The sequence below is a fragment of the Thalassophryne amazonica genome, chromosome 21 (assembly GCF_902500255.1).
Source record: "Thalassophryne amazonica chromosome 21, fThaAma1.1, whole genome shotgun sequence".
NCBI lineage: Eukaryota > Metazoa > Chordata > Actinopteri > Batrachoidiformes > Batrachoididae > Thalassophryne > Thalassophryne amazonica.
In genome coordinates, this window is record NC_047123.1 from 20411611 (window position 1) to 20436578 (window position 24968).

Consider the following 24968-nt stretch of genomic DNA (forward strand, 5'->3'; position numbering starts at 1 on the left):
GCCAAACACTAACCACATAATGACAACCTGTAGACTTAAAATGTGGATATAGAAAAACTGTTGTTCTCCCATTCATGTTGAACAGATTTTGTACAATGTTTGGACTGATGAAGCGCTTTGGTTTCAGCATTACAGGTCACACCTTATCCCCTAATGTATAGAAACAAACCACCTATCATTCACAAAACATTTACATGTCCAGATGTTGGCCATTTCACACTCTGTTACAACTGTAAAATTTTCACTGGGTCATCACACTTTAACATGACACTAGAATAACAAATAACACAGATGTTAGGACCAAAACCCTTACCTCTCCCATGCCCCTGGACTCCAACGCTAGAGCTTGAAAGTCATAGTTCATTTCATCAACAGCACGAACCTGTGACAGACGGGAACAAAAGCTCTGCATCATGATACAATTAGTGCTCTGTATTGAAATTCTGAAAAGAGAAAAAAATTTGATCACAAATACACCCATGTAATTCAATGAAAAATGTAATTCGGAACCACATCTGGCCCGCTGTTGTGGGTCTGGCTCAACTTGCAGAGAGAAGTATTCTGTGGTCAGTGTCTGTAAATGGAAGACAAACCAACTACACAGACACATCCTAATCCCAGACACACTGGGGGCGCTTTGTGTTAGGAAACATTAATTACTGTTGTACTGGTCGGTGGGTTCTCCCCTTAAAATGATAATAATATCCGTAGGGAAGCGTGGCTGAAAGGGTACCAATTACCAAATACATTAACTACAACACGGGCAAGCGGCTCCTTTTAAGCACATTACAGACTTGAGCAGGTTGTTGAATTTACTCAACAAAGGTAACTGGAGCCAGTTATATCAAGATGTATTTTACATATTCCACAGAAAGGGACATTATGCATGTGTATCAAGTGGGGATTATTCTGAAGTGACTCACTCCGAAGCCTTGGAAATTTCAAACAGATCTCAGACATTACCAACAGCACCTTGCCAACAGCGTTATTAAAAAGGAGAGCGAGGTAGAGTGCAATACCGAGCACAAATGGTATCTGCTGTAAACACAATAACAAAAGATAACTGTCAGATGGCATCTTTCTTTACAGACAGTGATAATCTTGTGCCTCATCCACAGCATACAAGAAAGGCCTAGTGGAACAAAGGTCTGGGATGTGTTCAGAATGGAAAGCAGACCCACCACAGAAACCTGAGACACCTTTGTGAAGGCAATGGAATGAGATAATTACCGTTTGTCTCCCCAAATTTTCCTTTCTACTCTGCATCATGCCCTATGACTGCTGGGATAGGATCCAGCTCCCCTGTGACCCTTAATTGGAGTGAGCGGGTATAGAAAATGAATAAATGAATGAATGCGTGTATTTTCCTCTGTTACTTCAGTCCTGCAAACTGGCAATTATCATAAAAGAACTTAGGTATTTCTCCATTTTGTTCTAAGAAGTGAGGACCATTTCCAAAGGAGGCTTGAGGTTATACATCTTCACCTGCAATGGAACTGTGTGACAGCAGTTCCTTAGGTAATGGCCAACTGCATTCAAACTTTGCAGTGCAAAGTACCAGGATCAACATGTATTGCTTTTTAAGGTATATTTCAATTATTAGCACCAAGAAGTGCCAACTAGTCTGCTGCCACAGTCAATGATCTGGACAAGTGGCAGAAAATGAATGAATAACCAAGGTGTCAATGTCATAAGTCCATCCTAGTGAATCACCTAGACAAAGTGCTGGTTTGTTTTCAATGAACAAAGATGTCAGAAAGCAGTGTGCATGATGAAAATAAGGGTGTAATGTCAGTTTTCTGGACATGGTTCACGTTTAAGAAGTGAGCAGAAAATTGCAATACACAAACTGAATTGCCAATCTTTTCTATCGCCTCAACGCAAAATACGTTGAATATGACTAATGTATCCACTGCAAACTTCAGATAAATCATTGCGAGGTGATAGAAAGAAAGAAGTCCGCTCTTCTAACCAAGTCAGTTTTTGCTTTAACTTTGTGCCCTTTGATTTTTACATTTCATGAAAGTGTTTCTCAAAGATTTTGGTATAAAATACCTGTGTTATGAGAAATGTAGTAACACAGTTAAAGGACATGTCACATGATATTTAACATCCCGGTTAGCAACACAACACCCAAGTATTCATGATTGTGAGTCTATCCATGCAAATGCAGTAATAATGAGGTCGCTTATGTATTTTATTGCTATTTGTCCCTCTCGCTCAACGAGTTAGCAGGTGCATTTCTGGAAAACTTCTTACTCAGCATTTCTCGGCGTGTAAAGGACATTTTAGGAAAAGCAGAAACATCCCGATGGCGAACGCTGCTATGTTAGATAAAGCTTCTGAGCTTTCATTCTACAAGTGGGTGAATGCTCTGTTCAGTTTTCTTCCTTTTGTATTTTGTTCTCGTCAGTGGAGCTAGTAGGTTTTCTTATTTTTATTTTACTTTGAGAGAGTCTGGGGGATTTTGGATTTTGATGTGTGCAGAGTCCACTGTCTACTGGAGCAGCTATATGATCACACAGATGTATTCCTTAGATTTTTCACAGTTGTATCGATGACAACACATATGCGGACAAAGCTGAGCCTGTAGCAAAGACTGTTTTTAACATGCTGCATTCATGATGAACGTGCATGCCCACCAAGTCTTCTTACACCGCTTTTACCGTGACCATAGCAAAATGAACAGATATCACTTAAAAACGAGTCATCATAGCACGACATCACACTTATGTACACTTTGCAATGAATCTGCAGCTCCTTTCTTAATGTTAGCAGCTACATACCATTCAAGTGTGCACTGGAACATTTTCCTCGAAGTTACATAAATGCTGCTGAAAACACTCGGAAAATGAGTACTCCATTTTGGTAGTCTCCGTAGCCGTTTGTTGCAAATGCTGTGTACTTTGAATCCAGTCTCGGAAGTACACAAAGTAATCCGGGTATATCATCGGATGGTCACTAACAGCCTAAATCTAAGTTGTTATGAGTTCAGTGCGACGTCCTTTAAAAGCTTTAAGAGTCATAGATGCCAAGCAATTCCCATACCAATTTTTCCCTCCGGAACTCAAACGCCTTCAACCAACACTCAATTGGGGAAAAATCTGGGGCTAGTCTGGCACAACTTGACGTTACTCCAGTTGAACGCCGATGTACACTCCATACTCAACTCAGGATAGCTCAGAATAGTTCACTCAAGGCTCAGCATGACAACTGGATGTATATTTCAGCAAGTAAGTTGCAACAACGCATGCACTTGTCACTGCACAAAAGTGTGCCCATCTTTACCAGGTGTGATTGTTGCTTTGTGCCTTTGTATTTTTGAACTGTGTGGAAATGTATATGCAGGCCAAAAAAAAACAAACAAACCAGTTATCGGTATGTGATCTTCAGCGTTTCCCAATTTTAAACCAAAGTTGCACATTGGAGATCAATGCCCATACCAAAAACATGGGACACCATAATGAAGGTTTGTGTTATGCAGTTTCTACCACTCTGCAATCTACAGTTAAGCACACAGTACCAATAACAGAAGCCTTAGTAAAGGCTGTGGTCTCCTTACCAACTTTGAAAAACAAATGAAAATGTTCTCTGAGAAGAGGATTTTACCTGATCAACATGATTAGCATCTCCAGTTGGCCAGCGATGTTTATTGGGTGCACAGCCTACAAGCTGGTCCCCAGGCTGCCTCTGGAAGAAATACCCAACTGTGGCATCATCCTGAGATCGTCCACTCAGTGGCGGCTGCGGGGTACCAGGGTTTGGGTTTGCAACCCTCTCCATGCCCTGTAGATGTGGCCCGGTTGGAGCCTGCCCGGCACCCCCAACAGTAGCTAGAGCGCCTCCGCCATGAACTCTGACACCTCCAGTTTCAGGAGCACCATTAGCATGCAGCATCCCGCCCCTTGCCTCCTGCCAGGCCACGTCATTCATACCTAGGATGCTGCATGGAACGCTCATTCCACGGGAAAGCCTAGTTTACACAAAAAGGGGGAGGGGGAGCACATTGATTTAGCAAAAGAGTATGTAAAAAGACAAAACAGACAAAACAGTACTATTTTCAGATAACTGAAGGTTGTCTGGATTAAGATGCTTCACACACTGCCTTATGCCAGTGTAACACTCATTCAACATTATTGCCAACATATCCTAGTTGGACATATTGTGCAAAAGGTTTTATTATCCTTTTACAGTTAATCTTTAGTAACCCATAGGTGTTTTTATGCAATTTCTAACTAAGTCACATATGTAGAAAAGTAACAAAAACATTTTGTGGACACAGTTTTTGTCAACTTATAGGTTTGTCAAAGTGGTTATTTCAGATACACAACAAACCAGCAAGTCTGATTAACGTTTGTGGTGTCTGCCATTTAGCAACACCACAACCGTTCAGCACACAGTTGTTTAAGAATTCAAAATCTTTACCAATATTTAAACTTTTCTCAACTTCTCTTTGTGTTCTGGATGCCCTTGTATTGTCGAACGGGAACAATACTCTCATGCATACTTCTGCAAGGAAAACTTTGCCTGCTGTCACAGATAAAGGCTGATAGTGCTGTGACTTGTCAATCAAACCCACTTCAAGTCTACTGTCAAAAAAAAAAAAAAAAAAAACAGGAAAGAGAGTCCTTACACAAGTGATATCATTAAGAAGTAATGATGTAGACTAGTGATGTCACATGTTTTGCTGATGTTTTGAAGCATGTGTTGAATAATACAGGATGCGTTTCTGTGATGTGCGTTTTGAGGGTTGTATCAGAGGTGGGAGTTAAGTCACTGTCAAATCATTCTCAAGTCGTCAATCTGCAAGTCCAAGTCAAGTCAGCTACCAAACACTTGGTCATTATGACTTGAGACTTGCTGATTCATGACTTGAGAGTGACTTGATGGTGACTTACTCCCAACTCTGCGTTGTATCATTTTAGACTGGTGATGTCATCGATGACATCCCAAACCTCGCTGCCGCCGGGTTGTACCACACAACTGGTTCTGGAAGTGGTTCAGATCTTGGTGTGAGGTTTTGACAGCAATATAAACCCCATAGATTCCATTTAATGTGTGTGATTGTGATAGAGGAGACTTTTGGTCAGTTGAGAGTAGTGATGTTATGGCTGGTGTCAGCTAGACAAGTTGCCTCTAAGAAGAGGAACCGGTTAAAGCCAAAGCTTGAATAGATACAGTTTTTCCAATAAAAATTACTAGTTCCCCCAATGTTACACGAAGCACTTCTCTACATTTCAACCACATTATCCCCTGTACCCACAAATGCAATTTCACTGCCCTTTGTTAATCAAAACATTGTCCATTTACAAAGCACTTTCAATGCTTTATGCTCTTGCCTCAGACAGCTGTAGACAGATGGTGATAAAGAACAGGAGAAGATATCATGGAAGACCCAGCCCCTCCATGGGATCTACCATCAACAGATAAAGGAAGTGGCTGACATCAAGAAGACCTACCAGTGGTGAGAGAAGGCTGACCTAAAGGACAGGACAGAGTCTCTGTTCATGGCAGCAGAAGTACAATCTGTAAGCATCAGATCCATAGGGGCAGGAGTGTACCAAAGCTGACAGGACCCAAGTTGCAGGCTGTGCAAATGTGCCCCAGAGACAGTCCAGTACATAGTAGCAGGATGCAAGATGCTAGCTGGGACAGCGTACACAGAGGCACAACCAAGTGTCGAGAATAGTGTACAGGAACATCCGTACCGCATATGGATTAGAAGTCCCCAAGTCCCAATGGGAGATGCCAAGAAAGGTGGTTGAGAGCAGCAGGGCTAAGGTCTTGTGGGACTTCCGATTCCAGGCAGACAAGCGGCTGCTGGCCAAACAACATAGTCGTGGTTGACAAGGGAAAGAAGACCGCAGTTGTGACTGATGTGGCAATCCCAGCTGACAGAAACATCCGCAAGAAGGAGCATATGAAAACATACATATATATATACACACATATACATATACATATATATATACACACATATATATATATATATATATATATGCGCCATGTCAAGATTCCCATGACTGTATATGTAGCATGAGTGGTTTGGTTGCAATAAGCAGCATGTAGACCTGAAATGACTTGCGACAGACTTCTGTGACATAGGTCACAGCAGCGATATCTGAACCTGTTTGCTCAGGAGACACACCCATTAATTGTGCCAGGGACACAACCCTGCTGCTTAACAGCACCTGTCATTCATGTATTCCAAATCTTCCTTCTCCAACCACAGCTAATCAAGTCAGTGAGGTGTGCTCAGTCAATCAAAAACTGGAAAATACCAGAGTCAATTAAATTTCTAAAACATCAGTGGTAGTAAATCTGTGATCATGAAATACTAAAAATAAACCTGTAAAGCCTTACAAATTTAACAAAACTGACAAAACTGAGTTTTTATTGAAATCCAAGCATTATAATGTAGGCTTGTTTTTGAAACGTGTTGCAAAATTACAGCTCATTTTAATGAAAAGAACATATTTACCTGGGGGGAATCCATAGCAAATCTTTTCTTTTCCTTCTCACACCGCTTATAGGAGGAAGCGCGTGTGCACATGCGTGCGGTTTTGAGATTACCTTTGACCTAACACACTTGCGTGATGCTTGTTCCTGGGGCGTGCACACTAACATCTATAAGATGTCATGTAAGTTGCTTCAAAGGAGCTATCTGGTTTCAAAAACACCAGTTTTAGATTTAGAAATGTATTAATTTTCCTCAGTAACTTTGACAAAGTTTATGAGAAACATATTAGATTTATACAGAAATAAGCTGTTTTGGAGCATTTTTCACCATTTGGTCTATTGTGTTTGAACGAGCAGCCAGCTGATATCACGCTGCCTTTCTTTGCTTTGACTGGCTGTCCCTGTGTGCTTCCCAGCATCCCTCTCACAAGTCGGGGGAAGCCCCCACGTGATCTGACGTTGCTAATAAATGGAGGTCATGGCCGTTTGATCACATGAAATTCTCCCCTTCAGAGGCAGAAATTTTAAATTGTTTCCAGACAGTGCAAATTTTGATCATATTGATAATATATTTTGAATCCCTTATCTAAATGCTAAAGAATAAAATTATAGTGTTGCCAAAGTTCTTTTTATGACTTAAATCTTTAAAAAAAACAAAAAAAAAACAGAATCAGTACAGCTTTAACAAACTGGTTAACCTCTGCACATGTAACTGACATATACAATGTATAAAACAAAGCAAAAATTCAATCATCTGTCTTTCATCTGTAGATGAACTTTTAGATCTTTTTAAGAAAATCCTCCTCTATACCACTTCATCATGAAGCTGTACAACTGGGGATACAAAATATCCTCATATTAATACAACAGTAATGACAATATTAAAACTAACCGAGCTCTGGTATTACAATAGTATCGGTATTGGCAGGTATCCAAATTCAGGCATCGGGAATGGAAGTGAAAAAATGTGGATCCTGCATTCCTAACCATGAGATAAAGTTACCCCCCCCCCACAAAATTAATTCACCTTACCTTGCCATATTACAATTGTTTCTACCATTTGAAGTGTGATTCCTTCCTGGATGGCAGTTATTTCTTCATCTAGGGTGAGTTTGGGATCTTTTTCTTCCTCCTCTAGCTGTTGCGCGTCAGCAATGAGGGCTTTGTCAGTGTGAACAATTCCTGACGAGTCAAAGTTTTGGATGCGACCTTCCTCTTTAGATCTTTACTGCCGGTTCAGATGGGGCATGTGCCTGCCACACGTGTGGTGGACATGTGCATAAATTCCGGCCCATCTGAACTGGCAGTAAGGATCTAAAGCAGGGGTGGGCATCGAGGGCCGAGACACTGCAGGTTTTCCGTGCAACCAATCACCTCAGCAGGTGGGTTGGTGATGAGCTTCTGCTCTGAACATAAACACCTGGTTGTCAATGAAATCACCTGCTGAGACACATGATCATTAATGAAATCACCTGCTGAGGTGATTGGTTGCACAGAAAACCTGCAGTGTTTCAGCCCTTTATGGCATATGATTGCCCACCCCTGATCTAAAGAGTCACATCTAAAAACTTCGAAATATCAGGAATCATCCGCACTGACGAAGTCCTCATCACTGAGGCATAGCAGCCAGAGGAGGAAGACAAAGATCCTGAACCCACTCCAAATGAAGAAATCATTATCACACAGGAAGCAATCATGCTTCAAATGGTCGAAACTATGGCAAGGTAAACTGATAAGATATTGAGAATGTCCAGCTAGACACTACATGACAGATGTAAAGCGATTGTTTTTGGTTCGGCACACCCAGGGATATGTGTGAAACGTATAAATTCCAGAGCAGGCAGCAAGCTGCATTTTGCTATTACTAGCCTGCCTTGAATACAAGCCTGCCTCGTTTAGGTGTCGGGTCTGCACACAGTTTGAAATAAATAAACACCCGGGCTATTAATTAAGGAAATATGGTTGGCTAAATTTTTGGGGTCCATAACTTGACCATGAGTAAAGGGGACTCGTGACTTATGTGTGCATAAGTTAACGGGGCACACTGTATTTATAATATATATATTGTAATGGATTGGTAAAACAGTTGCATTGTCATTCCTTCTTATGCGTTAGTGTATCTATAACGCTATGTTTATTATGGATGTAACTTCTCTTCATAAACTAATTTCATGTTCAGATGCTCTGCACGCTTTGACAGTGTTTTCGAATAGATTGTGCAATGTTCACTAGTTCACGCAAGTAGCACAAAATTTATGCGTGCCACAAATTTTTAACATTGCAAAATTTTCTTTGCACACTGGCATCAAATTCGTGCCAAGGTGCTTTGAAGTTTGAGGATACGTGATTTGTCCAATCACAGTCACAGAAGCCTCCCCCTTCTTGCACTGTTTTTGAGAACTGCCAATTACAAACAGGTTTAACATACAGTTCTTTCTATTTCTTGATGACTGATGTAAATCAAGTGTAAGCCATATTTAGTGACTTGGAAGAGTTCATGTTTCAACCTGTGACATTAAAAGAAAACTGGAATTACTTATGGCCTATACAAATGTAATTATTTTATAGTTAATGCTAATTTTTTTTGTACAAACCCTTGAATTAAAACTCAAACTTAACACTACAAGCACACCTTCAGTTTAATTTCAAGTCTATTGTAGAGAAGAGAAATTTTAAGAAAATGTGTCCAACCACATTGTGTTAGCATTATTGGCGAGCTAGCTAGTTAACCTAGCCAGTGAATCAATTCTCATCAAGTGTAGGACCTTTACACATGAAAGTACTTTTGAAACACCGCTTGTCATGTGTACATCTGTTAACTGTTACTAGATATGTACATTTACGTACAAATGTTTTTTGCGCTGCCCAAAATAAAACGCATCAGCCGACTAGCCAATATTGACTTGAGTTAGCATTAGCAACAGCTGCAGCTAACTGGTCCAGGCCCGCTCTGTTTATTATTTTTAGCCACGCAACTCATTACAGTTAAAATCGTCAACTGACCCATGTCGTGGTATATATGTGGGCTCAGGTTTTACTTGGGGAAAATGTGTCGTTTTCGTGGCTTGAAATGCCACATTGCTTTTGCAAAGCACCAAGCTACATAAAGCGAACAGGCTAACGCTACAAGCAGGAAATGTTAGCTCTTGCTGTGTGAGCTAAAACATCAACCAAACATTCACAGGCTAAACAACATGGCCCCGCTTCAAGTTCTAAACAGAGGGGCCTTAACCGCTAAACAAAAGGGGAAACACTCACACCACGGCGGGCCACGCTCAAAACTTCGCCTTATAGACCTTTTTGCATTTGTTGCTACCAGTAGCCAGACGTACTCACGCGTGGTCGTGTCGAGAGCGAGTCTGTGCTTGTTTGCACGCCGTCGATCCAACGCGATTTTGTTTTGTTTACCTGGATAGAGCGCTGACTTTTTTGTTTTTCTCCTTTCTATAACGAGTCCCGTTCGCCAAGGCTAAAAAGGCTACCGATGTTACGTCTAGCACCGGAGCTTCGAAGCAGATGTCAGATCGGCAGCTTCCGCCGAAGCGCCGTGTCGACCCTTGTATCGTTTTGTTGCGACGATGACGTCACATCTGTAATTTGAAGAATACGTTTTGCAATAACAGTAAGTCTTATTTAGTTTCCAGAGTACTTGTAAGTAAACTAGACATTCACAAACAGAACATGTTAAAAAAGAGTGTTTTATTAACTGCTTATTATACCATTATTGAACTGATAAAGCGTATTTGTATAGAAGGATAAAAGTCCCTTCGGCTGCTCCCTTGTTTGCACTCGGGGTCGCCACAGCAGATCCAAGGTGGTGCTGCATGTTGAACTGGCATAGGTTTTACGCCGGATGCCCTTCCTGACGCAACTCCACATTGCATGGAGAAATGTGGCAGGGGTGGGATTTGAACCCGGAGCTTTCTGAACTGAAACCAAGCGCATTAACCACTTGGCCACCACCAATACAGGAAATACAATTTCCTGTATTGTCTATTGTGTTGGTAGCATAACCCAAGCAGAGGGTCACCCCTTTGAGTCTGGTCTGCTTGAGGTTTCTTCCTCAAATAATCAGGGGGAGTTTTTCCTTACCGCTGTCACCTGTGTGTTTGCTCTAGTAGGGGTTGGTAAGGTCAAAACCGTAATTGTGTGAAGCGCCTTGAGGCAACTTTGTTGTGATTTGGCGCTATATAAATTAAAATAATTGAAATTGAAAATAGGATAGTTTCTTTGGGGAATAAGGCATACAGGACTGTTGGTTCCAATCTGTTGGTCATCCACTTTGGGATAGGTATTGAATAACTCTGGAGTCACTAGTGGGCATTCAAACGATTCCTGAAGGCATGCGGCCACCACGTGTGTTTCTGTTTGAAGGAAATAAACACAGATGCTGACATTGAGCACAATTTTACAGAAGTGGGTGGTTCCTGGACGGTCTTCATAGTAGATAATCTTGTATATCTTGATCATGTCCCCTCTGCAATGGCGGTCATACAAACTGTCAATGTCAACAAGCAGTCAGTGCTTCGGAAGTCTTACTTTGATTACTTATGATTAAAATAGGTGTTGCACAGTCTTTAGTTATGCCTTGAATTGTATTGCCTTGTGCTGATAACATTGTATGGCTTGAAAAGCAAAAATGTAGATGAGAACTCAATCTCGGGCCCATGGATCCCCACAGGCAACACACTAATTAAAAATACAAAAGCCAAGATGATGGGTTGCACAAGTAATGGGCCCCTTTGCTATAATATATGTAAATAATCTGTTGTATTGCCAATTTTTTTCATACATGAACATTTCCAAGACACTGAATATGTGTTGGACTTTATTTACATAAATTATGAAGAAATACAAATGGTATGACACTCTATGGTAAATCTGTCTATTTCTCAAAAACTGAGTGACTGTGCAAGAAGAAGAAGAGTGAGGAAAGCCACCAAGACACCTAGACAACACAGAAGAAGTTATAGGCTTCTGTAGCTGTGATTGGAGAAATTTTGCATAGTCCATGTTTTGCATTTTGTATCACCAGTTATACAGCTTCATGAAGAAGTGGTTTAGAGGAGGATTTTCTTTCACCAAAACAGCTTCTGGCCAATTGTAGCTGAACTTTTAGGTCTTCTTTTTAAGAAAATCCTTGTCTATACCATTTGGTATATAGGAGTGACTTGGAAATGTTCATGTATCCATCCCCTGACTGGCAAGAAAACTGACTTTTTACAGGTCTTATACCACAGCATTCCATTACTCGTACTTATGCAACCCATCATCTGGGCTTTTATATTTTGAATTAATTTATATCAAGCTGTAGAGATTTGCTTTCAGTTTGATTTTAAAGAAGATAATTTTAGAAATTTTTATATTGCAAAGCCTGATTTACATTTTGTATTTGAAATGTCATAGACAAATTAAAATGTGTGAAATACCAAGGGGCCCAACACTTTTGGACGGCACTATACAACAGAATGTGAAAGTAAAACTGGAATTAAGGAATCAATAGAATGTGTGACAGGGGATGATTCCCAATGATTTTGTTTGTGCTGTAAATTAGTGAAGGTCAGAGGTGGGAGTAAGTCACTGTCAAGTCATTCTTAAGTCATCAATCGGCAAGTGTTATGTTTCTGTTTTGTTCAGAAAGGTCAATAAAGTTTTCTGATGTCAAATCCTTTGATCAGCAGGTTCCTCATGGTTCCCTCAATGAACCCAATTTTGACACATTTGGCTGGAAAGCTTCACTGCTTCAACAATGGCGATGATAGTGCCCACTGTCGTAAGTAACTTGAACACTGGGTAATTTGAAAACATACACGGTCTGTGGGTAATAGTTATTCTTCTTGACTGAGATTTCTATGGTTGTTATCAAAGAAAGAAATAGTGAATTAGCACCATCTACTGGTATGCAAATAAACAAAGATTCTTCTTAAAAATAATAAAAACTTGATTATTAAAAAATCTCCTGCAAAATCCTGTAGTAGACTATGGTACTATAAAAAAGTTTTAGACACGCTAAAATATTGATGAAATGCAATGATGGTTGTTTTATTTGTGTCAACCAAAAATTACATTTTCCCAGTGCAACAAAAAGTAAATTTGAGAAACTATCATCAAGTTAAAATTTAAATTTTTAAATAAATAAATAAATACTTGAGTTCTTTATATGACAAAACAAAGGCAGTGGCCAGTGAGCCCTCAACAGTTAACTAATTGGGGAGGGGGGAGTACTACCTGATTATGCTGTAAATTACACTGAAAATAAAGTATATATGTATATTTAATTAAATGCTATTTTCTATATATATATATGTGTGTGTGTGTGTGTGTGTGTGTGTGTGTGTGTGTGTGTGTGTGTGTGTGTGTGTGTGTGTGTGTGTGTGTGTGTGTGTGTGTGTGTGTGTGTGTGTGTGTGTGTTCTCCAAACTTGGAGAAAAGCTCCAACAGATTCCAGCTGTGACTTTAGTAGAGGACCTGAGCTTGAGGGAGACACACAGCACCAATTAAATTATTAAAATTAGAAATAATTTTAATAAGTGCAGTGAACATTCATGAGTTACATTACATGCACAGAAATAATAATAATAATAATAATAATAATAATAATAATAATAATAATAATAAGGGCAGTATGGTGGATTGGTGGTTAGGACTATAGCCTCACAGTGAGAAGGTCCTGGGCTCAAATCCAACGTGGTCCTTCCTGTGTGGAGTTTGCATGTTGTCAGTGTGTTTTCATGGGATCCCTCAGGGTACTCCAGCTTCCTCCCACTTTGAAAGACATCCATTTATCTATCCATGAAGCCAGAGGACACACACCAATTAGCTAAACTGCAGGATTGTCTTACAGACATAAAGACATGGATGACCTCTAATTTCCTGCTTTTAAACTCAGATAAAACTGAAGTTATTGTACTTGGCCCCACAAATCTTAGAAACATGGTGTCTAACCAGATCCTTACTCTGGATGGCATTACCCTGACCTCTAGTAATACTGTGAGAAATCTTGGAGTCATTTTTGATCAGGATATGTCATTCAAAGCGCATATTAAACAAATATGTAAGACTGCTTTTTTGCATTTACGCAATATCTCTAAAATCAGAAAGGTCTTGTCTCAGAGTGATGCTGAAAAACTAATTCATGCATTTATTTCCTCTAGGCTGGACTATTGTAATTCATTATTATCAGGTTGTCCTAAAAGTTCCCTAAAAAGCCTTCAGTTAATTCAAAATGCTGCAGCTAGAGTACTGACGGGGACTAGAAGGAGAGAGCATATCTCACCCATATTGGCCTCTCTTCATTGGCTTCCTGTTAATTCTAGAATAGAATTTAAAATTCTTCTTCTTACTTATAAGGTTTTGAATAATCAGGTCCCATCTTATCTTAGGGACCTCATAGTACCATATCACCCCAATAGAGCGCTTCGCTCTCAGACTGCAGGCTTACTTGTAGTTCCTAGGGTTTGTAAGAGTAGAATGGGAGGCAGAGCCTTCAGCTTTCAGGCTCCTCTCCTGTGGAACCAGCTCCCAATTCAGATCAGGGAGACAGACACCCTCTCTACTTTTAAGATTAGGCTTAAAACTTTCCTTTTTGCTAAAGCTTATAGTTAGGGCTGGATCAGGTGACCCTGAACCATCCCTTAGTTATGCTGCTATAGACGTAGACTGCTGGGGGGTTCCCATGATGCACTGTTTCTTTCTCTTTTTGCTCTGTATGCACCACTCTGCATTTAATCATTAGTGATCGATCTCTGCTCCCCTCCACAGCATGTCTTTTTCCTGGTTCTCTCCCTCAGCCCCAACCAGTCCCAGCAGAAGACTGCCCCTCCCTGAGCCTGGTTCTGCTGGAGGTTTCTTCCTGTTAAAAGGGAGTTTTTCCTTCCCACTGTAGCCAAGTGCTTGCTCACAGGGGGTTGTTTTGACCGTTGGGGTTTTACATAATTATTGTATGGCCTTGCCTTACAATATAAAGCGCCTTGGGGCAACTGTTTGTTGTGATTTGGCGCTATATAAAAAAATTGATTGATTGATGTTCAGTGAATTGGGAACTTTAACCTCTTAAACCCTAGAGTCCCCAAATTTGAGGACTTGCCCTGTTTTGGAATATTTGAACACTCATAACTAACCAATGCTGACACCAACATACACGTATTATACATCAAAATGTCAATCAAAGTCTCCTCTACAAAAATATCCACTTCAGTCACATATCAACTAAACACAGCTGAAACACCAAGCAAATAAATACATAAATCAGAATTCATTTTTGGGGAAAAAAACCTCATTTACTCCTACCAAGTATTATTTACTTTCAATATTTTTGCATCCACAACATCCCCTAGGACCTGTCTTTTAGCTGATCCAAACTTTTGCATTTTTGACCTTGTACAAGCTGAGAAATAAATCATAATGTATGGGTATGTGATTTTGGTGAAATAGGCTCTAGGGCTTAAGGGGTTAAACTGATTGCATTTGCTTGTCTTCAATAGACAGACATCCAGGGTGAACCCCACCTCTTGCCCAGTGATGACTGGGATAGGCTAGTCAGAACCCTGAAATTGGAATAAAGCTGCTTTTAGAACCTTCGGAAGAACTGAGATTCCAATCTAGTTCAGGGAAAAATGGCTTGAGCGCTCCGTCGGGCCAGAATTTCCACTTAGAAACTCATGAGGAATGCTGTTTTCAGAAGCCTAGGAAGCTCTAACAGAACCAACATACAAAAAAAAACCCCAACTTCCGGAAAAGTGCATTCATGAGATTAACACAGAGACAACTATACCTTAACTACTTAGCCTATCACAGTAGAGCTATCTAGGCTAACATCATCTTTAGGGCTAAATGAAATTGTCAGACATTTTTGCTAATATGTGATGCTGGTAACTTAACTAATTGTACAAAAATATAAACGCAACACTTTTGGTTTTGCTCCCATTTTGTATGAGATGAACTCAAAGATCTAAAACTTTTTTCACATACACAATATCACCATTTCCCTCAAATATTGTTCACAAACCAGTCTAAATCTGTGATAGTGAGCACTTCTCCTTTGCTGAGATAATCCATCCCACCTCACAGGTGTGCCATATCAAGATGCTGATTAGACACCATGATTAGTGCACAGGTGTGCCTTAGACTGCCCACAATAAAAGGCCACTCTGAAAGGTGCAGTTTTGTCACACAGCACAATGCCACAGATGTCGCAAGATTTGAGGGAGCATGCAATTGGCATGCTGACAGCAGGAATGTCACCCAGAGCTGTTGCTCGTGTATTGAATGTTCATTTCTCTACCATAAGCCGTCTCCAAAGGCGTTTCAGAGAATTTGGCAGTACATCCAACCAGCCTCACAACCGCAGACCACGTGTAACCACACCAGCCCAGGACCTCCACATCCAGCATGTTCACCTCCAAGATCGTCTGAGACCAGCCACTCGGACAGCTGCTGAAACAATCGGTTTGCATAACCAAAGAATTTCTGCACAAACTGTCAGAAACCGTCTCAGGGAAGCTCATCTGCATGCTCGTCGTCCTCATTGGGGTCTCGACCTGACTCCAGTTCGTCGTTGCAACCTCGCACAGCCATTGAAGAGGAGTGGACCAACATTCCACAGGCCACAATTGACAACTTGATCAACTCTATGCGAAGGAGATGTGTTGCACTACATGAGGCAAATGGTGGTCACACCAGATACTGACTGGTATCCCCCCCCCCCCCCAATAAAACAAAACTGCACCTTTCAGAGTGGCCTTTTATTGTGGACAGTCTAAGGCACACCTGTGCACTAATCATGGTGTCTAATCAGCATCTTGATATGGCACACCTGTGAGGTGGGATGGATTATCTCAGCAAAGGAGAAGTGCTCACTATCACAGATTTAGACTGGTTTGTGAACAATATTTGAGGGAAATGGTGATATTGTGTATGTGGAAAAAGTTTTAGATCTTTGAGTTCATCTCATACAAAATGGGAGCAAAACCAAAAGTGTTGTGTTTATATTTTTGTTGAGTATATATTACATATAGCTGTATAATATCTTGTGGGCAGCACGGTGACGTAGTGGTTAACACTGTTGCCTCATAGCAAGAAGGTCATGGGATCAATTCCCACCTGTGGCCTTTACGTGTGGAGTTTGCATGTTCTCCCTGTCTTTGCGTGGGTTCCCTCCGGGTGCTTTGGCTTCCTCTCACATCCATTGTCCATAGGTGTGTGTGTGGTGTGAATGCGTTTGTTCATCTATACATGGCCCTGTCCAGGTTGTACCACCTCATGCCCTATGACTGCTGCCTGGGATAGGCTCTAGTACAGGGGTGGCCAAGTTCGGTCCTCGAGAGCCACATTCCTGACTCTTAGTTGTCTCCCTGCTCCAACACCCCTGAATCCAATGAAAGACTCGTTAGCAGACTTTTAATGAGCCTTTCATTGGATTCAGGTGTGTTGGAGCAGGGAGACAACTAAGAGTGTCAGGAATGTGGCTCTCGAGGACCGAACTTAGCCACCCCGCTCTAGTAAGTGATTGAAGATGAGTGAGTGAGTAATGTCTCGTTAAAATTTCCTTTTAAAAATGCAATTTCAACATTAGTAACATTGTCGTCTAACCAGTTGCAAACACGGCAGCCTTGGCCGTGACGTCAACTCAGATACCTGGGGTTGGTTGTTCAAGGCATTTTCCCCCAAGCTAGAGGTTGGAATTGCCAACCTTCTGAGAGTTCTGAATGCGGCATAAGTGAGTTTAGAGAATGAATGACTATAATGTATCAGGACATTTTGGTAGTGGTAAGCGGTAGTAGGGGAGGTGATGGTCTAGTGGTTAAGGTGTTGGGCTTGAGTCCAGAAGATCATGGGTTCAAATCCCCGCCTGAATGGAAAATCACTAAGGGCCCTTGGGCAAGGTCCTTAATCCCCTATTGCTCCCGGTGTGTAGTGAGCGCCTTGTATGGCAGCACCCTGACATCGGGGTGAATGTGAGGCATAATTGTAAAGCGCTTTGAGCATCTGATGCAGATGGAAAAGCGCTATATAAATGCAGTGCATTTACCATTTAGTGCAGCAAATAACTGAAACAATACTTCACATGGTGATAAAAGCACCAAATCCAGCACAAATTCTCCTTAAATGTTACTCTTTTGAAAAACCACCGGGCCACTTGAATTTTCAGTAGGCAGCCACGTCGGGGTCAATTGAAGAATTAGATAGGGGTCAAAATATAAAAAGGCTCCAGTCATATTGAAAATTATACCACATCATTTGTCTGATTGTAAAGATTCCAAAAAGGTATAGTTTGGACTATCTATGACTGAATGTTATGGAGTTATGGGGTAAAAACCTAAGAATGGTGACAAAGGTCAATTTCAGTTTGTACAGGGGTCAAAAATTAAAGTTGCTTCAATTTTAGTAAAAAATGGTGCAAATTGTTGATTGAGCTACTTGGATTAATAAATGGAATAGTTTTGACTGTGTTGAATGCTTGGTCTCTAAAGTAAAGGTCAAATAATGTTGACGTCCTTTGAATTCTATGACATGTGATATATGTTACCCCATAACTTGAAAACTAAGCATGATACATGGTGCAAACGATTCCTTTTTGAAACCCTATTAACTCAACCAATAATTTGCATCAACCTTTGAACAAAATTGGAGCAACTCTAACTTTTGACCCCTGTACAAACTGAAACTGAACTTTGTCACCATTCTTGTTGTTTTTACCCCATAACTCTATAGAATTCCGTCATAGATAGTCCAAACTATACCTTTTTGGAATCTTTACAATCAGACAAATAATGTGGTATAATTTTCAATATGACTGGAGCCTTTTTATATTTTGACCTCTATGTAATTCTTCACTTGACCCCTATATGGCCGCCTATTAAAAATTCAAGTGTCCCGTTGGTTTTTTCAAAAGAGTAATATCTAAGGTGTACGTCTGCCAAATTCGGTGCTTTTATCACCATCTGAAGTATTCCTCTGTAAATATTCTGTTATCTGCTGCACTATAGGGTAAGGATGGGTTTTCATACCACCTGAGTAATCAGCCAATCTGGACAGTGGAGCGGCGCCAGGACGAAGGGGCGCGGTCAGAGGAACTGTGAAATACTGGTGAGTCACTAGTAATAATTTCTTACATGTCCAACCTCGTAGGTTGATCGTTAAAATTAAATTTGTTAGTTCTAAAAGCCATCATAATTATTTATAGGAAAACATTCTATTTTTTTCTACTAAGGTTTGAACTTTGAGTGTTTACACAGGAGAGAAAAGTTAGAAAATGTTTATACAATTTTCTCAAACAGGCATTAAGTGTGAAGTGAGGGGTTTACAGCCTTAAAACATCTATAATAATTGTAAAAAATAACGCTGACTACTTCGTGGCTTTCGCCTATCACGGGTTATTTTTAGAATGTAACTCCCGCGATAAACGAGGGACCACTGTATATGATAAAATCGTTATCAAGTTGTTCATCAATGAATATGGCTTTTTACACCCTTCACAAAACCATACAACATTTATCATTTATAGGTATATGATAAAATCGTTATCAAGTTGTTTTACCAATGAATATGGCTTTTAACAGGGTGTAAAAAGCCATATTCATTGGTGAACAACTCGATAACTGATAATATTGATACCAGGATCGATCCGCCCACCTCTATTGCACACCACTATTTTGGGTGTCTACTTCAATCCTGCACTCCTCTAACTAACCACCCCTAAATCCCATTCCCTAAATTTACTCTCCTAAATGTAACTCCATAAGTCTAAACCTTCCTACGTTTTACCCTTTAGGGTTTTTTTTTTTTCTTTCTTGGTCACGAGAATCAACGCGAGAAAAGTCCTTTTGGAAGTTCTCCCCGCACAGTTTTGTGTTGTTGGGGGTTTTGGGTTTGGTTCTCTGATCCTGGGTCGGTCCATGGGCCGTGAACCCTCCTCTGCGTGAGTTAAAACTCTGTGATCCAATCACGTTTAACTTTACAAATCCAGCCTTCGATTCCTTATTTCCGATTGGTTTGCTATATTTAGGAAAGTCCTGTACTCTTTATAAAGAGTCGGCCGTGGCGGATCGGGGAAGGCTCGAGGGTTTTTTTGTTTTGTTTTGTTTTTTGTGTGTTTCGGAGGTGGTGGCGGGGGGACACGAACAGTGGACACGTGCGACGCGCGAATGGCGGACATCCGAAAGAAACTGGTGGTGGTCGGCGACGGCGCGTGCGGGAAAACGTGTCTCCTGATCGTTTTCAGCAAAGATGAGTTTCCCGAAGTTTACGTGCCGACCGTGTTTGAGACCTACGTGGCGGACATCGAGGTGGACAACAAGCAGGTCCAGCTGGCGCTGTGGGACACCGCCGGCCAGGAGGACTACGACCGCCTGCGGCCGCTGTCCTACCCGGACACTGACGTCATCCTGATGTGCTTCTCCGTGGACAGCCCGGACTCTTTGGAGAACATCCCCGAAAAGTGGGTCCCCGAAGTCAAACACTTCTGTCCGAACGTGCCGATCATTCTGGTGGCCAACAAGAAGGATCTGCGCAACGACGAGAACGTGCGCGGCGAACTGTCGCGCCTGAAACTGGAGCCCGTCAAGACGGAGGACGGCCGCGCCATGGCCGTGCGCATCGGCGCGTACGCCTACTTGGAGTGCTCTGCCAAAACCATGGAGGGGATATGGGAAGTGTTCGAAACCGCCACGCGTGCTGCCCTGCAGAAACGAACGACACCATCCGGAAACTGTCTGAAATGTTGCGTTCTGATGTGAGTCAGCAGGGTGGAGGGACTAAGAACACACACCCCAGCGCGTTTTCGAAACCTCCCTCTGGGGAAATCATCTGATATCAGAGTGTGCAACATGGGCGGATCCAGCGGGTGGCCTTGGGTGGCACGGCCACCCCAGTGCTGTAAACTGCAGAGGCGGGACTTTGATGAGAAAATTGGCAACTGTGTGCCTCATCTTTTGGTCATATCACACACTGATTTTATTTTATTATGTGTTGTGCAGACTTTTAGACCTGAAGGATTTTGTTTTTAATTCATTAACGTGGTGTGTGCATGCATGTGCCAGGGTCATTCCAGTCAAATAAGTCTGCACACGGCATGTTTCTTTGTGGGTCACCTGATCGTTATAATCAAATGACAGGAGTATGTGCAGCCAATGGTGGTTAAAGCTAACAATGTTCATCAGTGGTGGTGAGACAGAAGAAATGTGTAGCACAGTGGGGCGCAGAATTGTTCCGTTACGCAGATGGTTAGTTGCAGTAAATGCAAATAACAGGTGCAGGAAACATCTATGGGCACCTTATTTGTCCATCTGATTCACTCATGGCAAAGTATGTGGTGATATTAGCATGGTGGGGAATTTGCACTTTAAATAGAAAATATGACAGTGTTAAGTTTAGAGCTGAAACCATTATTTGATTGTGACTTTTGAATTTATTAATTGGAGAATTTACTCCTTTTTACACATTTGTAATAAAATAAATTTAGACTTTTTAAACATTCACACTAAGGATAGACTAGTTTTAAACACTTTTAAGAGTTTTTTTTTTTTGTACAAAATCTCTTATTAGGTACATTAATATGTTTGGGATTTCATGTTAAACACTGTCAACCTTCCACAATTTTAATGTTTACGCATGTAGAAACTTGCTGTTACAAAAAAAATTTGCCTGAAACTTTCTAACCATTATATCTGCCCTTTAGAGGGGTGTGGCCAGCAACAGGTCCTTTCCTTTTAAAGGAACAGGTACAGAATAAACTTGAAGTTTACGTGTAGTACACATCACCTCAGTATCTCACAGGTGATTTCTATCTACACATTTTTAATGTTTCATTTAAAACACCTACTGATATATATTTGATTGTTTAAAAGGTGTTTAATATGACCCTTTTAAAGCCCAAAGTACCTAGCTTCTAAGCTGGATAATAAGAGAAAAAAATTTGCACTTACATACTGATAGTACACTTATTTTCCCTACAAAGCATAGTTGCATGATACATTGAAATGTTACAAAAATAATAATTTTGATAATTATTTGTTAAAATGTGTGTTTTTAAGTCTCAAATGTGACAATTTCTTCCCTCCCTGATTTATTTCTTGTAAAAATGGTTGGACTGTTATTAAACATTATAAGGGCAGACAGTTTTAAAGCGCTTTTTAAGTTTCCAAATTTGGGATATAAACCAAATACTGGCTTTTGAAGTGGTTTTAAATCAGTGGTACACTGGTTTACAGTTAATTTATGTTTTATTTTTTTTAAAAATGTAGTTCCTTTTGATGTTTTACAGAGTTGCAAAAACTTACTTTGTGTTGAAATGCAGTTAAAATTGCAAATAATGTTATTGCTGATAAAGTATTTTTGGGGTGGGGGGTTCATGGTGTCTTGTTACTGCATTTTACCCCACATGGGTCAAAATCCTAAAATGATTCCAAACAAGATAAATTTTTGATTATGTTGGCGATACAAGATTGTAAATCTTTTATTTGAACACTAAAACATAAGATGATAATGGTGTTGAAGAAAATCCTTTTTATGACTTAAAGCATTAAAATCCAAAGGGGCTACACTTTAAACTTGCTGTTACTGATTGGCAGAGAGAGAAAAAAAGTGGATATCTTTGGATTTTGGACTGCCGTTTGGGCACAACAATTCATTTGAAGATGTCATCCTGGGTTCTGAAAAACGGCGATTACTTTTTGTGACTGTTTTCTGATATGTCAGTGAATTGAATGATGAATTTTTTTGTAAAGAAAAAAAAAACAAGCAAATTATTGTGTTCTGAAAATAATTGTTGGTTCTAATTTGTGAAAATGTACAATATATTTGGATGTTCTTTCACTGACATTTTTACATATAAAATTTAAATGGAAAGTTTTTGTTTTTTAAATAAAAGCAACTAAAATCTACAGTTAATGAAATCATATGACTCTTGATTATTAGTTGAGACATATTCAAAAATAATGTTTTGAGATTATTATTATTAATGACTTATTAGTTGTTGATGGCAAATTTAGTGCCCAACAGATGCCACAAAATCAGTTTACGTACCTTTAAGAGAAGGTAACACCTTTTTGCTTGGAGTTGAAAACAATTTTAAGAAGACATCCATTTATCAAATCAAAGGCGCATCACTTACGAAACAGAAATACGGCTCACTGATGACTGAAAGTACACAATTAAACATGATCTATAACACAGGATGTTTCTGAAATGGTGATATGCAAACAGAAATGAACATTGACGTGCTGTATTTCCATGCTGCTCACAGAAACAACTTGACTAAATGAGGGAAATTTTATACATATATATTGTCCATTGTTTTTCCCCTTATGATATTTGTGAAAAATCATCTATAAGAAATTAAAGAATCAATCTTTGAAACCTGCCACAAAAATGTTTAAACATTCTAGTGTGAAAATTAGTGTTATAATATAATAATTAATTTTTGAAAATTTCTACAGCTATGAGAATCAGGCTGAAATACAAATATATATATGACTATATATATTCTACCACTGAATGCAGGCAGGAGGATAACCTATTGAAATGAGTCCTATGACGTGACTGTTGTGAATTCCAGGTGTGACACTGAGTGATCCACACCTGTATAAATCAACACCACATGCTTGGACTTGCACAAGTTTTAAAGAATTGTACAATAATCTATGAAGACATTTGGCAGTTGACTTGGCTGTTTTGTAACAATCTGTCATATTTCATCTTAAAATGGTAATTTATTACAGAAATTAATGTATTAATTAATGATACATTAAATAAATATATTACTAATTTTATGTATTAATAAATTATGTCTTGGTTTATGTACAATTTAGGAATTAGTATTTTATCAAATTACTGTATGTACATTCTGCTTGAAATGGGAATGTGTAAATCTTCCAGTGTCAGTGGATAAAAAAAATCTGAATCATATTCCATTTGAAATATTGCCATATTATTGTGCAGACGTTTAAAGCACATTTAATATGCAAAAACATGAGAATATGAGAATAATGTGTTTTAAAGGTGAAGTGCTCAAATGTTCTGCTTTATTTTAAAACCAAATTATGAGATTTTACTTTTATTTAAACTAGACATCAAGTTAAAGATCTAATTTCTCTATTAAACACAAAATAATTTGACCTAACAACACAAAGACAGAAGCTGATGATAACTCAATAAAATAATTGTAAATACCTTTATTGTAAATACATTCATAAATACAGTCATTTTTGATCAGGATATGTCATTCAAAGCGCATATTAAACAAATATGTAGGACTGCTTTTTTGCATTTACGCAATATCTCTAAAATTAGAAAGGTCTTGTCTCAGAGTGATGCTGAAAAACTAATTCATGTATTTATTTCCTCTAGGCTGGACTATTGTAATTAATTATTATCAGGTTGTCCTTCCCACTGTAGCCAAGTGCTTGCTCACAGGGGGTCGTTTGACCGTTGGGGTTTTTACGTAATTATTGTATGGCCTTGCCTTACAATATAAAGCGCCTTGGGGCAACTGTTTGTTGTGATTTGGTGCTATATAAATAAAATGGATTGATTGATTGATTGATTGAAATACACTCACTCACTCATCTTCAACTGCTTATCCAGGATGAGGTCCTGGGTATTGTAAATACACCATAATTTTAAAAACACAGAAATAATTACATTTTTTGTGTTTATTTGTAAATATTAGATATTAGATATTTGACACGTTTTTAAAGGTCTAAAGCAAAATAAAAGTATCCAAGACTTTTGCATTGTACCTAAAACCAAAACCAAATCTTTATTTACTTGTGTCTGCAATTCACATAATTGTAAAATTAACAGTAATAATCATGAAAGTCATATTTACTTATATACATTGAGCTGCAATTTTTTGGCATATATAAATAAATAAAAAAAAGTTGTTCCAACTTTTATTTTTATTGTTTTTTATTTTCTTACTGAGTGATTATTGGCTACTGTCTTTGTGTTGTCATGTACCAAATGGGCATTGACCATACCAAAAATGAAATATGAAGCTTGAAGTGTGATAAGTGGACCTTTTAATATAATAATAATAACAATAATAATAGGGTTTCGATGGAATAGCTGGACCTTTCAGTTTAATTTTTATGTTGACACACTGATAAATATGGTGCCTAAAATTTTGCACAGTGTTTAATATCTGAAAATAAATACATTCTAACCTTTATTAGATAGTACAGACTGTTGTCTGACATTAATATTACAAATTATATGGCTATATGGTGCAATTTTATGAATAGTGCTGCGAATAACTGAAAAATCCTTCAAATGATGACGCAAGAACCAAATTTTGCACAAATACACATTAGACATTACCCTTTTGAAAAGGCGGGGTGTCCACTTGACTTTCCAATAGGCAGCCAGGTAGGGGTCAATTGAAGAATTACACAGGGGTCAAAGTTAAAAGATGCTCCAATCATATTGAAAAGTATACCACATTATTGAAAATTCAAGTGGACACCCTGCTTTTTAACCCCCTACCACCCGACTCGTTTTGGCTTGTCAGT

The 24968-nt window shown here is 39.4% G+C and overlaps 2 protein-coding genes across 9 annotated transcripts in view; one reads left to right on the forward strand and one right to left on the reverse strand.

Moving 5' to 3' along the window:
• Window positions 1-10018, reverse strand: part of pum2 (pumilio RNA-binding family member 2) — a 32243-nt gene extending 22225 nt beyond the window's left edge. For 5 of the 8 annotated variants that reach the window (XM_034161797.1, XM_034161796.1, XM_034161793.1 and 2 more), the window contains exons 1-3: window positions 9796-10015; window positions 3610-3973; window positions 314-382 (exon numbers count right to left, since the gene is read on the reverse strand). In XM_034161797.1, the coding sequence (XP_034017688.1) occupies window positions 314-382; window positions 3610-3960 (420 nt within the window). In that variant the 5' untranslated portion in view covers window positions 3961-3973; window positions 9796-10015. Of the gene's footprint in view, window positions 1-313; window positions 383-3609; window positions 3974-9795 lie in introns of all 8 variants that reach the window. The other 3 variants (XM_034161795.1, XM_034161794.1, XM_034161790.1) reach the window with 2 other exon arrangements.
• A 9466-nt stretch (window positions 10019-19484) lies between these two features.
• On the forward strand, window positions 19485-22342 carry LOC117502703 (rho-related GTP-binding protein RhoB). The gene has a single exon (XM_034161799.1). It carries the CDS (start codon window positions 19605-19607, stop codon window positions 20193-20195), a length of 591 nt encoding a protein of 196 aa, XP_034017690.1. The 5' UTR covers window positions 19485-19604; the 3' UTR covers window positions 20196-22342.
• The last annotated feature ends 2626 nt before the right edge of the window (window positions 22343-24968 follow it).

Bases quoted from the DNA above. Each gene is read 5' to 3' on its own strand.
- LOC117502703 (XM_034161799.1), top strand. From the start codon at position 19,605: ATGGCGGACATCCGAAAGAAACTGGTGGTGGTCGGCGACGGCGCGTGC.